This window comes from Dermacentor variabilis, chromosome 1 (assembly GCF_050947875.1).
Source record: "Dermacentor variabilis isolate Ectoservices chromosome 1, ASM5094787v1, whole genome shotgun sequence".
NCBI lineage: Eukaryota > Metazoa > Arthropoda > Arachnida > Ixodida > Ixodidae > Dermacentor > Dermacentor variabilis.
In genome coordinates this window covers 78922966-78938173 of record NC_134568.1, presented here as the reverse complement: position 1 = coordinate 78938173, position 15208 = coordinate 78922966, and the positions used below count along the sequence as shown (strand labels likewise).

General features: G+C 48.0%; 1 protein-coding gene across 2 annotated transcripts in view; it reads left to right on the top strand.

The window, feature by feature from the left end:
- The window catches only part of LOC142579840 (uncharacterized), a 378351-nt gene that overhangs the window by 334900 nt on the left and 28243 nt on the right, over nt 1-15208 (top strand). For both annotated transcript variants that reach the window (XM_075690453.1, XM_075690444.1), the window contains exon 4: nt 8017-8299. In XM_075690453.1, the coding sequence (XP_075546568.1) occupies nt 8017-8299 (283 nt within the window). The remainder of the gene's footprint in view (nt 1-8016; nt 8300-15208) is intronic.

Sequence of the window (15208 nt, the reverse complement as noted above, 5' to 3'; positions counted from 1 at the left end):
CACCCATGGCTCCCGCTTCAGCGTGAATTCTCGTTTTCGCTGTCGTTAATCGCCAGTAACAATTGAGATGAGTTTTCGCTTCCTCTAATTTACCTCATACGTTAGTTATGAGCGCATAGCGCGTCCAATTTCTGAGCTCGTTCCATGATTCTGACGTCCGTAGGCTTAACGCGACGCGTCTCCACAGCAAGAACAGGATGATGGCTAATAGATTGTCTTGACTAGGATACGTTTGGCACGAGGCATCGGACGGCGCCGTGTCTTCTAACGTCTGCCTTACGTTTTGCGTTCCCGTACGTTAAACTAAAACAGCCTTCAAGGGACGCGCACCGCAACCTCCCGCAAAGGTGCTCGCATTTAAAGTACGTAAGGCGTCAAACTCTATTCTAAAACTTTCTACTATTCCATACAGTAATCGGTGGATTGTGTGACTGCTGTGCCAAAGCCCGCCTGCTCCTGCTTTCCCGTAGGCCGACAGATGCCACTAATACAAAATCCTGTAAAGGCGTCAATTTTTATAGTCGACAGTTTTGCAATGTTACAAATACTATAATCGGGCGTATTACGGGCCCGACTGAAGGCCGAGCCCGACCCGAGTCCGACCCTAGGCACGAGCCCTGCCTGATACTGCGTCAAAACTTGCTTACCTGGCCCAAGCCCGGCCCGGCCCATTCTTTAGGTTAAGCCCGAGCCAATGCAGTGCTCTGCTGAGTTTACAACCGATGAAGTGTGAACAGAGCATCCACGTGAACTGTCAGAAAACGGCCAGAAGATGTTGCCGAAGGAACTAAGCTTCACCTTCAAAACTGCTACTTGCGCCGGTGACAGGATTGCAGGAGGTTTGCGAAGGGTTCGATGCGTTTTAGGACACTCGAAGGAGTGTTGTCGCGATAAATGAGTTCGAAGCCGGAGGAATCGTTCAAGTATTTTTCTTTTCTTTATTTAAGGGTCGATGGCTTAGCATCGAGGTGACAAAATTAACCAGGCTCTATACATCACCTTAAACCACTGGTCTCTATTGTTTCTAATGTTACACCAACGACTTGGTAAAGGTGGTGTCAAGTCCACGTAATTCAAAATAGCCGGAAACAACACTTAAACAGGAGATGAAACAAACTTGAAAGTTCATCACAAGGCTCCATTTTATTTGCGAGATGTTACAGCCACGTGGTTGTTTCGTGCGACTCGTATATTCCTAGAAAACTTCAAGCGCTGTAAACGCACAGGACGTACAAAAGGGACAAACATCCCACGCCCTCACACACAACTGATGTTTAATGCACGTGTGAAAAAAATACACATAAAGAAAATGGACGCATCATGCATCTCAAGACGAGGTACAAAACTAGCATACATCCAAGGCACGTGTTAAGATTGATTTTTAAAATTGAATTCTCTGTCATGCAGTAATAACGGTGGTTGGCTTACACACAGTGAAGCGTTCTTGGTGATGTGACAGGCGTCCGAGATTTCTCGTGTGGTTTGGTGAAGGTGATGAAAGAAAATGACCGTGTTTTCGAAGATGGGTTTACCCAGACACGATTTATAATGTGGGGCAAGATAAGAGGATGGCGCGCCGTTTAACGAATTTCTGTACTCTCTGAGGCGTATGCTGACGCATCGGCCTGTTTGGCCAACGAACATATGACCCCAGGTTAGGGGAATTTTATATACTGCTCCTGAGACACAATCGACAAAACGACTAACGTGTTTCTGGTTGCATTTCCTATCATCCAATGGCGTAGCCTGTGCCCTTCTATGCACAAGGAAGCAAATGCGACTGAGCCTGTGTGGTGCAGAAAATGCCACCCGAATGCCATAAATCTTTGCACATTTTTTACGCCGTGTGACATTTTATGTATGTACGAAAAAACTGCCAGTTTTCCGTGTCCTTCATTTTGAACAGAAGGAAGACGCCTGAATTTTCCTTGCTTTGTAGGGCGCACGAGCTTTTCACGAACTGATGTGATGTAAAACCGCTTAAACTTCGTAAAGTAGCGACACTCTCCTCCTCCGCCTTCACTCCTCCTCCTTTCTCCTCTCTTTCAAACCGTGGCGCCGCCTACACTGCTCGAGCGTAGCAAAGGCGCCAACATGCGCTCCTCGCCAGTCCGTAGACGCTTCTCGAGCAAAAATGGCGCTGATGCACGGCGCGAGGGCCCACGTGATGCTATTAGGCCAATAGCGACGCGGCGTCGGCCTCGGCCAGAGCGCGCGAGAAGGAGGCGGCATTCTTCAAAGCGTGGCACTACTATACGAAGTTTAAGGCGATTTAATTTGATCAGGTTCGTAGCGTAGCCTGGCGACCTTAAGCGGAAGCTTTAGCTCGGGGGCTCATATTTAAATATATGCGATAGGAAAAATCGTTTTTCTCGGCTACCACTGCATCAATTTGATTAGGTTTCTGGCATTTAAAAGAAGAAGTTAAAATCTATGACTGTTAGTAGCCAGTTTTCGATTTAGGCAGTCAAGATTTTCACAAAAATTGTTGGAAATTGCAAATTTTCAGAAAACGAAACTATAATCTTTACAGCTCTGTAACTCAGCGATCAAAAAGAATATCGCAATCCTGTAAATTGTATCTGATAGAACACATAAAGCGGACAAAATTGATGCATTATATAGGGCTCTCAAATAGACCACTAATATGTGAGTAGGACGTTTGCAAAACGCTTGCAAAAAATGTAATCTATTCATGTAAGATGTAAATTGATTAATCAAATTTGTCCACTTTGGATGCTCTAACGGATGCAGTTTATAGAACTGCGATATCTGTTCTTAGTGCAGGGCTACAAATTTGTAAACTTCGTGCTTCCAGTTATTTGTTTTTTCAAACTTACCAATTTTCGAAAACTCATTTTTAAAACAATTCGGGCCCTAAATGAAAATTCCGCTTCTACCAGTCACTAGAATTTAAAGGTCTCTCTCAAATGCAACAAATTTCATTAAAATCGGCCCAGTGATTATCTCAGAAAAGCGTTTCTTCATTTCGCATGTATTTGAATAGGTGGCATGGGAATTGCGCCCGAGCTAAAGCTTCCTCTTAAGGCGTTCTACTTGTTGGGAATCGCAAGCGACCACCACACGTTTGTTGCATCCGTGGTTGGAGGCCCGACGACGCAAATGAGAGCGAGCCGGCGAAAGGACGAGGCGCCCCGCTGGGCTAGCCGGCGCTTCGAACCGCAACCAGATATTCGCCACCGGGTTTTCGGCTGACCGCCTACGGAGTGCGATTCGTCGGCGCCTCCGAAAGGGACGAAGGCATCGGTGTGGCCAACGTAGAATTTGGATCTTGTGTTTTCTCTTCTTTTTCTCTTGCCTTCGATCTGTCTTTTGTAATATAAACCAGTCTCGAAAGGGATCCCAGCGAGCGAAGTTGTCGCCTTCACGGCTCCTGCGCGCGTGGTCGACGGCCATCCAGCTTAGTTAACGCGCAGCAAAAGTTAGCAGCCGTCCAAGAGCGGCAGTAATTAAGAATGAGCCCGTCGGCGCGGCTATTCACTCACACTACTTGTATTTGGAAACTCGTGCTCATATTGTGCACGAAAGTCTTACGCGCGGCCTTGGAAAATCTGAGGAAGCGCGAGGTAGCAGTGCCATGTTCTCTCAGCTAATGCTCGCGCGTAGGCAGATAAATGCGAAATGAAGTAATTTAAAGAAATGAGCAGCGCAAAAGCTTTTGCACATTCCCCGAATTCCACCCTGAGTCATTGCTATCATATTTACAGACTGAGTAAGTTCTTCATCCGGCATTACACCAAATGAAGTCTGACGTTTGCTTGTGGGCTGAACGAAATGAGTATTTTCCAGCTTGCCCGCATCAGCAGCCTTTTAAATTGTGGAGCTTAATATAGCCACAATTAGTTACCAAACAAATGGTAAAAAAAGCATTTTTAAACTACAAATGACGCTAAGTGTGAATCATTCCATCATAACCTATCTGTTGCCGGCTTTTCTTTCTTCCGCATGGCTTCAGAAGTTAACTGGTACCTGCGGATCCGGATAAACTTGGTTGCCACGTAATAAATTCGGATGCGGGCGGTTCTGGCCTATCGCTACATTTTATGGTTGAAAGCACAAAAGGCCTTGGATATGAAATAAAATAAATAAAATAATACATCCTGTGTATTACAAGAAACCATGTTGGTGTCCTCACGCACCGATATGTAGACCAATTGTTCTTAAGTAATTTCTCTAGTATAGGAGTAAATCGCTTTCAGGAGCAAGTGAAAATTACTTGCAACTGAAAGCACGCCACTTTACGCAAAAAAAGACATCTTTGCATATATATATATATATATATATATATATATAATGTCTCCATCGTTGTTAAGTGCTTTGGTTATATCGAACGCCCCCATACTACGTACTGCAGGCAATTCTCCTGTAATATATCGGCAGGCTACTAAACTAGCGGCGCAACTGGTAAATGCAGCCATCTGATCTACTGCTCTTATAAATTTGCCTCTTTATCGGAGTATACGTGTCGGCTTAGTTCGACATTCGTCTTTCTTCCTTATTTTCATTAGTTGTTCAGTCGGCCTTATAATGACGGTTTTCACCAGTACGCTGGGCTAAGTGTGAGTCAAGCCTCATCGTCGTCATCTTGCCGCGAAGGCGACAACGCTGCCCTTTTTTTTTTTGCCGGTCCGATGGTCGCGAAACCCAAAGCAGGCACTCCGTCGTAAAGCTTGCTCGAAGAGAAAGAAAGATGGGGCGTTAACAGCTCGGCACGACAACTTAAGTACCGCTCCTAAAATGGCGGGTAAAATGCGAAGAGCGGGCAGAAGCAGCAAATTCGATTTGCCCTCAGCGAGGCTCGCGAGCTTTCGGACACCCACGAGGATGTCCCTTAAGTGGCGATCTTCGGAAGGAGGGCCCGCTCTCGGCCGTCCACCGACAAGCTTCTGCGCTCACTGACTTCTGCTCCACTTCGCTCCATATCGCCGTGGTGCGAAAGGAGACCTTTTTACACGCGGGACCACTTCACCATAGAGACGCCATTTCCGACGCCCGATAGGCCATGTTGTGGAGCATCGGGCCTCGCTCTGCGCCCGATATATATATATATATATATATATATATATATATATATATATATATATATATATATATATATATATATATGCTGTTACCAGGGAAAGCAGATGGCAAGCTATTGGTAGTTTTATATATAGTTTAAGTGTAGAAATTATAAATTAAAGTGAACTGAAGAAGAAGAAAGGAGAGGAACGGCAGGAAGGTCGAGCGTCCAGTTTGCTACCCTACACTAGAGGTAAGGGAAAGGGGAACATGAAGAGAAAAAGAGTGAGAGAGTGAGCACTGAGTGCACGTGGGAGGAAGCACAGGGACACTATAAGCGGTCTCTTAAGCCGGTACACTTCAAGTAGTGTATACTAGTGCACGAATCAATTTTTTGTTCCAGTGACGGGTGTGGCCATAGTCAGCGTATCTTTGACTCAGAGAACGGTCTCGAATCCAGTCGGTTTGAAGCTATCCTGAGAGAGAGGCGTTAGTGGACGAAAAAACAACTTGCTACCGCTGGGAGCCGAGCCCACAGCCTTTACATTACACGTGTGATGCGCTACAAATCGTGCTGGGGTGGCGGCCGCTCCAGCGCGCACATTCTTGGTCATTTATGTGTGTGTAATGACCGTAATGACCCTGGGAGTGGCAGGCAGCGCCACTCAGGCCAACGCGGTGGATGTGGAACATCCTTTAGACCGATGGAGCTCGACATCCAGCGCATCTCCTTGCAGATTGCACTAAACCGGCTAGGCTCCAGTAGAACATTTTCTGAAACGAAAATTGTTGGACCCTGGCCACATCCCTCACTGGAAGAAAACGATATTCGCGCACTCGTGCAGAACTTGAAGGTAACCGGGCCGAGAGACCGCTTATAGTGCTTCTGTGCATCCGCCCACGTGCATTGAGCGCTCTCGCTCACTCTTTCGCTCTTCCTACTCGCCCTTTCCCTTGCCCCCAGTGTAGGGTAGCAAGCAGGACGCTCGTTTATTTAAGCCCCTTGCCTTTCCTCTCCTTGCTTTCACTCTCTCTCTTTTGCGCGAACTTGTGAGGTGCAGCTTGGTATGTACTTTATCAGCCTATGTTCCCTAAACAACAAAATTCTGTTTACTATTTACCTTATTTTTAATATGCTTCAGAATTTACGCTGTCTATTTCGAAAACTTGAGAGTCTGCATAGTATAACCAAGAGAAAATTCCGGCGCACCTTAAGTGCAAACTTTGTTTACCTCTAAAGTAAATTATGCAACAAAACTAAAGATCCCATAGGGGACCTGTATCGTGCTTTGAGCTTGATCAGAGATAGAGAAAAAGAGACTATCAGAAAGGAAACTGTGTTTTAGAAGGCAGGACATGGCGAAGACTTCCTCTTGTTGGAAGTTGTCGAGCGTGATATCGATCAACTACACCTTGTAATATTTTTTACTTGGCGTTTGCGCTGAGCTCGCGAACCAAGTTTTCAGTTCTCAGAGGTTCTTGCTTGGTTGTCGTATTGTCACGCTTGGAATTTCTCTCTCTTTGTTTTCAAAATTTCCGTTAGCCATTCCATTCTTCAACGCCGTTAGCTTCCCGTACGAAGCCTGTTCAAGTCACTTTCGTATGCGTGAAAACACTGCCATACTTAAAGCCATCGACAATCACTGGGACGATATCTCCTTACATTATTCATTTAACTTAAACGTTCTCGCACAGAGTCTAATGTTGTACGTTGCCTCTAATTCAAATTAGTCATCGTTCTCGCTTTTTACTCACATAACACAGTCTACCCTCCTCTGTTTTGTGAAAGTTCAAATACCTTTTTACTGCACCTTAGTCGGCCTGTGTTCTTTCATTTTCTGTTCTTTTTTCACCCAGCGACTATCCATTCTCAAGGATTCTGTTCATTTCTATTATCCTCGTGGAGTCGCAAGAGGCCTATCGCAGCAGCCGAGCATCACAATTCCTTCCTTGGTCCTCCTGAAAATGATGCTGAAAGTGCTGGTTGGTTAATGAAGTTTCATACATAGAGCGCATACAATGCAGTCTTTCAATAAGATTGCTTACGCCACTTATCGTTAGGCACCAAATATCTAGCGCACGAAGTTAACTTAATCCTGCGCACTTGCGACGCTTGTAGCGGGTCGTTGCTGAAGTATGCTTTGCGTCATAACATTCACTGCTGACAAGTGAAATAAAACGCTGATAGCAAACAAGGAAAACAACACATTCTTTTGTGCTTGGGATTGTGAATATCGGGTTCATGTGTGCTAAATTATTGTGACGTCTTTCTTATTGCATACTAAGTTATTGGGATCAATAAAGTGGCTGCAGTTTATGCCTTATAAGCCGTAATAAGGAAATTCTGGAACACAATGAAAAGAAAAAATGATTCTGGAAGTTGGTCGCAGCAAGCAAAACATGTTGGTCGCTACCATAAAAATAAAGGGAACCGCACTTGTAGCCTGCACAGCCAGCCGCCCACTTGACTCTGCATATACCAGAAGCGAAATTAAAATTTACGACACAAAGTTGCCACTTCTTGATGTCAGTTCGCCTTTGCCGTACCATGAATGTTTATTGCACAAATGAGTGCCAACGCTCAACAGTGAGCAAAAGTCTTGTGTCATGATGTCGCGGCGCCTTCAGGATATCGGGGCACTACTGCGGCACAGTTTTGGTTTCCGGTGAGACCAATAAGGCTGATTCGTTCTTTTCTTCTTTTCACTTTTTAGCACAGCTAGATTAATTGGAGTGCGGGAACCTATTTCATTGCATCGTCTTGCAGCCAGATCTCGAACGACTTGTTCTGTATATCCAAAGTCAAGATGTAGGCCGACAGATGGAAACACACTGCGCGATAGAAGTTTGATGAGCTGAGGTAAGGTGTCACAGACTTTACCTGTTTCGGGACGCAGGTACACTTGTTCTAAAGCAAATTGTCGGCTCGCTTAGCAATCAGCTGCCCTTCAATAAAGCCAAGCGAGTCTGGTGACGACGTGCGCGCTCCCGCAGTGCTCTTCTCGCGGGAGCGGTTCCCGGTGACGGTGCAGCCGAGCGAGGCCTCTGAGAGACTGGGGCTGCGCGGCGAGTACCAGCTGGTGATTCTGGGCCACAGCGTCGGATTGCTGCGGCCGGGCGCTGCGGAGCCCTTCCTCGTGTGGCCCGTCACCTGCATCCGCCAGTACAGGCACGAGCTGTTGCTCCAGCCAGGACAGGGGCCGCAGCATGCCGCGTCATGCGCCAAGGCCGCCGCTGCCCGAGGAGCGGCCACCTTGGTCACCATCGAAGTCGGCCGGTGAGTGCGCCTCCCTTTTACCACTGGAAAAAGTCGCTTAAAGGGGCATGCTTAACCATCGTCTTCCACTGCCACTCGCCAGGCTGCTGGTCTCCTGTAGCGCGTGAGAGCCGTTGAAAATCAGATACTACATACCTCCGGCTGCCGACACCGTAACCATCTCGCATCAGGGTGGACGCCCGACCTTATAATAATTTTAGTATTCTAGAAAATGTTCGCTAAGATAACTTGGCATATACAGAAGGCAATATACTTCATTTCAACCAGCCCAGAGAAAAGGTTAGCTCTAGAAACGAATATTGCACAGCGGAGCGAAGCCATGTTATCAGTCAGGAAACCGAAACGTCTGCGAAATGTGAGCGACCACTCTATACGTATGGCTGACTTTCTTGGATTACAAAACGTTCTTCGCTTTTCAGGGAAAGATACCAGTACTCGTGCGGGCATCTATCGCATAGTCAAGGAGTAAATGAAACGTACGTCAGCATATTAGAATTTATCTGCGGAGATTTAACAGATACTATAATTCTTCTTTAGAGCAGCAAAGAAGTCGCCGGACGCCACTCCCTTTTTTTGAACACTTTAGACCAATAACTGCCAACATCGCTTATGAGCCCGTGATCACTGGGTAGGTTTAGAGAATGGGATGTCATCTCGAGAGGAACCCTCCGCTGCTCTTGAGCAATGTTGAGTGAACTCAAATGCCACCGAAAGAGCTCCTGAAAACGCTGTAACAGGCTCCACCGCAATCGCAAAAAGCATGTAGCCTCCAAACAGCAGCAGCTGACGTGCACTATCCCCAGCGCCGTGCATTGGCGAGGAGGATGTGTAAGGCGTCCCCCGGATAGCGACCCTCCGCAAGATGACCTCTGCTAGGCTGCTCGCCTTAGCGCCTGACGCCATTATCTCTCTATCTCTCTGCCCTTCCCTCCTTATTTTAGAGCGCAGCTCTTTGGCGTCCGTTCCTGGGTTTCGCGTCGTCGTCGGCGTTGTCGTCGGCCTCGTAACCAGCTCCGCCCCCCTTTCATCCCCCCAGCGCTAGCAGCGACCGACTGATACCGCTGGATGCCGCTGACGCCGCTAGAGAGTCAAGATAACGTGACTGCATAGAACACCGTCGCCGCCATGCAGAAAGAGGAGGAAAGGGTCCCCCCCCCCTGTTCTTGTGTGGCGGATAGGGTGCTCTTCAGTTGCCGACGCGCCGGTTATTTCACGTAGGCCCCGGCACGTCGACGAATACGTGACCACCTTCCCACGGCTAGACCTGGTTCTTAGCGCTGCGGAAGCGAGGGTATCATATTGTTTGTGTCGGCATCGGCGGCGTTGTCCCTGAAACCAACTCCGCAGCTGGGGTTGACTCACTATCGGCGTCAGCGGCATCAGTCAGTCGCTGCTATCTCTTCCCTCCTCCCTTTATCGTGTTGTCCGCTTGCTGCGCGCGCTTCTGCCCCCATCGTTTGCCGCTGGGTGTACACGCCGCCCCCCTCCCCCCTCTTCCTGCGAGTCTCCGGTTGTCAAAGCGCCGGCTCGAACTTAATTCCTTTCTTCGCTCCTCCTCCAATGCAACCCCTGTGCGGTGGCAATCAGAGAGCCAGATCGGTGGCGGCGGATCTGTATATGTGCACCGCCCGAGCCGAAATTGCCGCTGCCGTTCGCCCTGTGCGGTGGCAATCAGAGAGCCAGATCGGTGGCGGCGGATCTGTATATGTGCACCGCCCGAGCCGAAATTGCCGCTGCCGTTCGCCACTGCGAAATTATCTGCCAGTTCTTTCTGAGCCATGAGCGAGACGACCGATGGAAGTCCTCCGTCTGCTGCTGCTGCTGCTGCTGCTAAACGAGCTGCCAGAGCAGAGGCCCAGCGCCGTCGCCGTCAGAATCCAGAGGTGCGTGCCGCCGAAGCAGAAGCTTACCTAGTGGAGTCTTTGTTAAAGGAATACGTGTGAAAAATAAAAAAAAAATTCTGTGATAGCGCATACATGTGTTGCTCGATTTCTTTGCCTCAATCTATCGAAAAGGTGAAACAGCTTATTTGCTCCGCTCAAATTTCGCATTAGGAAGTAACGTAATCGTCGGTAATTTTTTTTCTCCGTCTTTTTACTTGTTTTTGTGCATCACATTCGCTTCACGAGCTACCTGAACAACGCATAAAGTACGTATACAGCGCAATGTAAACTCCCGAGGACCGAAAGACGAGCGCACCTCCGTGCACGCTCACCGACTGTCTGCACTCGGTCCCGGTCAACGCTGCGACGTAATTCGCCAGGTGAGCCCGACGGAAAACCTCCGGCGTTCGCCAGTGCCTAATGCTGCAAGTATATTACCAGTTGAGTCGCGCAGAACGGTCGTGGTATGCATTGAAACAATCGGGCATGCATTTATCAATTGTTGCGGTGCAGTATTCTACTTGGATATACGTATATACAACGCATCCTCAAGAAGTATCTTCCAAGTCAGCACGGAATTTGTTTTTTGCCGGTAGAAAACCCTGGTGGTGTACCATACCACATGGTCATGGTCGTCCTGAGCCTCACAGCGTTTGGAAACAGAGAATGACTCTTAAGCATTCCGGTATCAATTCCTGGCCTATTATGGAAAACTTAATGAAATATATTTTTTATCTACGTCAATTGCGTAGCACACTATTACGACTCCCTCTGTGGATCAAGATGTTGGGTGGACTGGCTGACTTGAAGAAGTTTTCGCTACCATGCAATATACGCCGACGATATAACGTTATGGACACAAGCGTCCACAACCGGTCAACAGCGAACTACCCTCCAAGAGGCAATCGATCAGATAGAACAGTCCCTCTCAACATGCGGCCTCCAGCGTGCTCCCGAAAAATCAGAGCTACTTATACACAAGGCAAGGACCCGGAGAAGACCACCAGCCTACGTCGCCCCAGATCCCAACGTCAGACTCAATGGAATCGATATCCCTCAAGTTGGCTCCCTCCGCATCCTTGGCCTCACAATACGTCAAGACCGTTCTGTCACAGCTACACTTCCGAAGCTTCAGAAGACCCTAACACAAGTAACTTATCTTATTCGGCGTATAACCACTCAAGGAAGAGGACTTAAAGAGCAAGAAACCGTCCAATTAATCCAAGCACTCCTTATAAGCCGGATCACATATGGCACCCCGTATATACTCGTCAATAAAGCTGAAATTGAAAAACTCAACATCGTCATCAGAAAAGCAATCAAGAGCGCACTAGGACTTCCCAGTACGACCTTAACCATGACACTCCTCAAACATGGCCTCCATAACACCTAGGAAGAAATAAGTGAAGCACACAGAGCCAGCCAGCTGGAACGCCTTAAGCTCACTCAAACAGGCAAAGCAGTACTTCGCAAACTCGCACACAGCGAAAATTTCATAGCAGACTCAGACGCGAAGGTTCGATTGCTGCCACGTGACTCTATCTCAGTCGCTCCAATGCCTCGCAATATGCATGAAACATACCACAAAGACAGAACACAAGCAAGAGTTAGAGCACTCAGCAAGAAATACTCAAACACCCCCAACACGAGATATGCAGATGCGGCAAAATACCCAGGTAGAAGAGCATACGCAATTACCGTGACCAACAACCAAGGGAATGAGCTAGTCGCTGCCACCATACCAGCCAGAAATCCAGAAACGGCGGAGGAAGTGGCCATCGTCCTCGGCATCGCCACATGCAAAGACACAGCAATCATCTTGAGCAACTCGCAAACGGCATGTAGAAACCTACGAAAAGGCCGAATTTCTGCCGCAGCAGTGAAGGTTCTAAAAGAAATAACAAGCCGCCAAGAACTACCCGAAGCCTGCGTGGCATGGACCCTAGGCCGCGAACACCTGGCAGGAAACGAAGCAGCACATGCTGTCGCCCGAGAGCATACCAGCCGGGATTTCCTGCCTCACGGTCTCCGGAAAGCGACGAGGGTGGAGGACATTCCCATCAGCTACGCCGTAATATTGCAACTTTACCGACTGGAAAGAAGGCAATATCCTCTACCACATCCAAAATTAAGCAAGGAAGAAGCCACCGCCCTCCGCAGACTACAAACGAATACGTATGTCCATGGAATTATCACGCACCGGATGCACCCCACCAAATTGTCATACCTATGGCGATATTGTGATGTACCACACACCCTCCAACACACGGTGTTGGTGTGCCCACACCGCGATGAAAACAGTCAGCATGATGACTCAGAACCACTACAAGCGATCGAAGAAACGTGGGAGGCAGTGTTAAAGGCACAGAGCCTGGAAGATCAGCGAGGACTGGTGGACCGGGCCCGGGCTGCCGCATTAGCCAACGGCTCTCTGGACTAAGAGAGCAGCCCACCTAGGGCGCAGAAAGAACACTTTCTCGCTGTGTCTCACAATAAACGTCCATTTCTCCTCCTCCTATATATACTGATCATAGTGAGGCATCTGTGACTTTTCTCATTGTATATGCAATAATGTTATGGTTGAAACAGGCCATAAAAAAGCGAGCGAATGGCATATGGGGTAGCGATCAGAGTTATTTGCTTGAGAACTCACGATCGTTTATTCGATTCCAGGTTCGATGCATTTCTTTTTCTTTTTACATCACCTTAATCGGGACAAACGAATACACAAACCTCCAGTTTCAAAACTCGTGACTGCTGTTCATAGTAAACTACCCATTAAGATGATGTTAAGCAATGAGTGTCCTCCGTAATCTATGACGTTCATCCACCCGACACTTCATCTCGAGCCAAGAAAGCGCTTGGCAGGAGCAACACTCTTCCGAAGGGGTCACTGCACTTTGGTGTAACTCCATTGCGATTCCTGATCGAAAATGCTTTAAGCATGCACTCTTAGCGTCTGAACAAAACCGCTCGGGGGAAGGCATATTTCTCCTCAGGTAGCACGTCGGGGTAGGGATCACTGAGAAGCGGCATTGAATCGATCCAAATGTGTCGACTTTAGTGAAGGCGCGGTGATGGGCTCTCTTCGCGAAGGCAGGAAGAGCTCTGAGTCACGGAGTGTTTGGAAAAACAGAGAGCAGTCTCTCAAATATCTTTAATGTATACTTGCAAAAGGTATGTAACATGCAAGAGTGGGGTAAATTAGGGGGAAGCATCAGTGACTAATATCTCAGCAATATGTGATTTGGAGATCACATTGCCCTGTTCAGCAGCGCTGGAGATGGCACATGATAATTGATTAAGGTTTTCAACTGGCAAAGTTTAAGGGTGGCTTTGAGAATTAATGTGCAAAAGAGCAAGGTAAAAAGAGCAAGGTTTTTGACTGTAGCCAGCCTTTTGAGTCCGTGTATGAGTACGTTTACCTAGGCCAAGTGCTCACATCACTCCCAAGTTATGGACGACGACTTAGGGATATTTTTCAAATTAAAAGCATATAATCACTGCATTTTACCAGTGCCGAACTGTGGGGCTGAAACAAGCATAATAAAATACAGAGAGACTCAAGTAGGCGTTATGGACAGTGAAATCAGCCAACGAAATGGTTCACAATGCATTTTAGCGTCACGCACCAACTAGCCCAGTACTCCATGTTAAGTTGTAATGGAAAATGATAAGTGTAACATTAACAGGCAGATAGACAGTAGTATGAATACGAGCGCAAACTGGTGCATCTGTTGTTCCATGTGGAGATTCAAAGGAACAAGCGGAGCGGGGCTGGTCATGTAGTGCGGAGAGCAGCGTACCGGTGCTCTGTTGCAACATCAGTATGGATGCCGAAGGAACGGACATGCAGTCTTCGAGGGCAGAGGATTAGGGGGCGGGATGCGAGCAGGAAAATCACAATACAGGGCCGGGTAATTGGAGATCGCTGTGAGTGACTTTCGTCTTGAAGACGAAGTGTGTGCCATATCGACTACAGCCGCACGCCTGTACGGCTTCCCTGCGTCACCGATAAACCGCGACTAAGGCGGCCAGTGCCTCGCCAGCAGGGAAGCACGAAACATGGCATCGCACTTGTGTGTTTCTTCTTTTTTGACAGTCTTAAAATTCAGGACTGAAAGTGCGCTTAACTTAAATGAGAAACTATATACAGCTATTACTGGCTTATCGTTTTGCCCCTACACGCACATCATAGAGTACTTAATGTGTTCAGGTAGCCCGTCCTCACTGTTATGCTTTCTCACATTCAGTGAACATGCACGAACGCTTCTTCCCCCCTCTTTATCCACCCTTCTCGTTTCCTCTTTTTGTCTGGACAAAGGAGCAACGCTGAGGTATGTGTATTTCTAGCGCTTTCACAAGCAGGCCGAAGAAGAAACGCTTTTACTTTAACTGACCACGTCGTTTTGCTTTGTTACGTTTCTTCCATTCCCTGTGCTCTGTGTCGGTCTTTAAAGAAAAAAATCGACGAGAGGCACGCAAACAGAGGTGGCTGCGAACACCCGCATAAATTAATTTCTACTAGATGAGCAGTGCGTGTTTCCTCTTTACTAAGCACTGCCATGTAAACAAGGGGTGCAGATGGGAAGAAATGGAGAAAAAAAGAGTGCCGTCTAGCGGACCTTCTAGGAAAAACACAAACGGCTTTGAATGAAGCAAATACGGTGTCTCCACGTCCCCCCCTCCGCGGCTCAGATTTCTTACTTCCGGTACCCGCATGTTTGTTTGTACGCGGATAGGCTCAAACACCCGCACACGGGCCGTCCGGGCGATCACGTCAGAGGCGGCACTCGTAGCCTTTTCGCGAGCGCGCGCGTGCGTGCGCGGGAACTACACATACGCGGTGGCCGCATTCAGGGAAAGAAGGGGCGGCCGTCTTCAGTGGATAAGGAGGCCGCCCAGTCTCGGGAAGCCACCGCGGGTGCGCGCGCGCGTCAAGGATTCCCGGATCGGTGCGCGCGGCCCATGCTGCGGCGCGCTTCATTATCAACGTGAGCGACGCGTTGGACCGTGAGATGGCGAG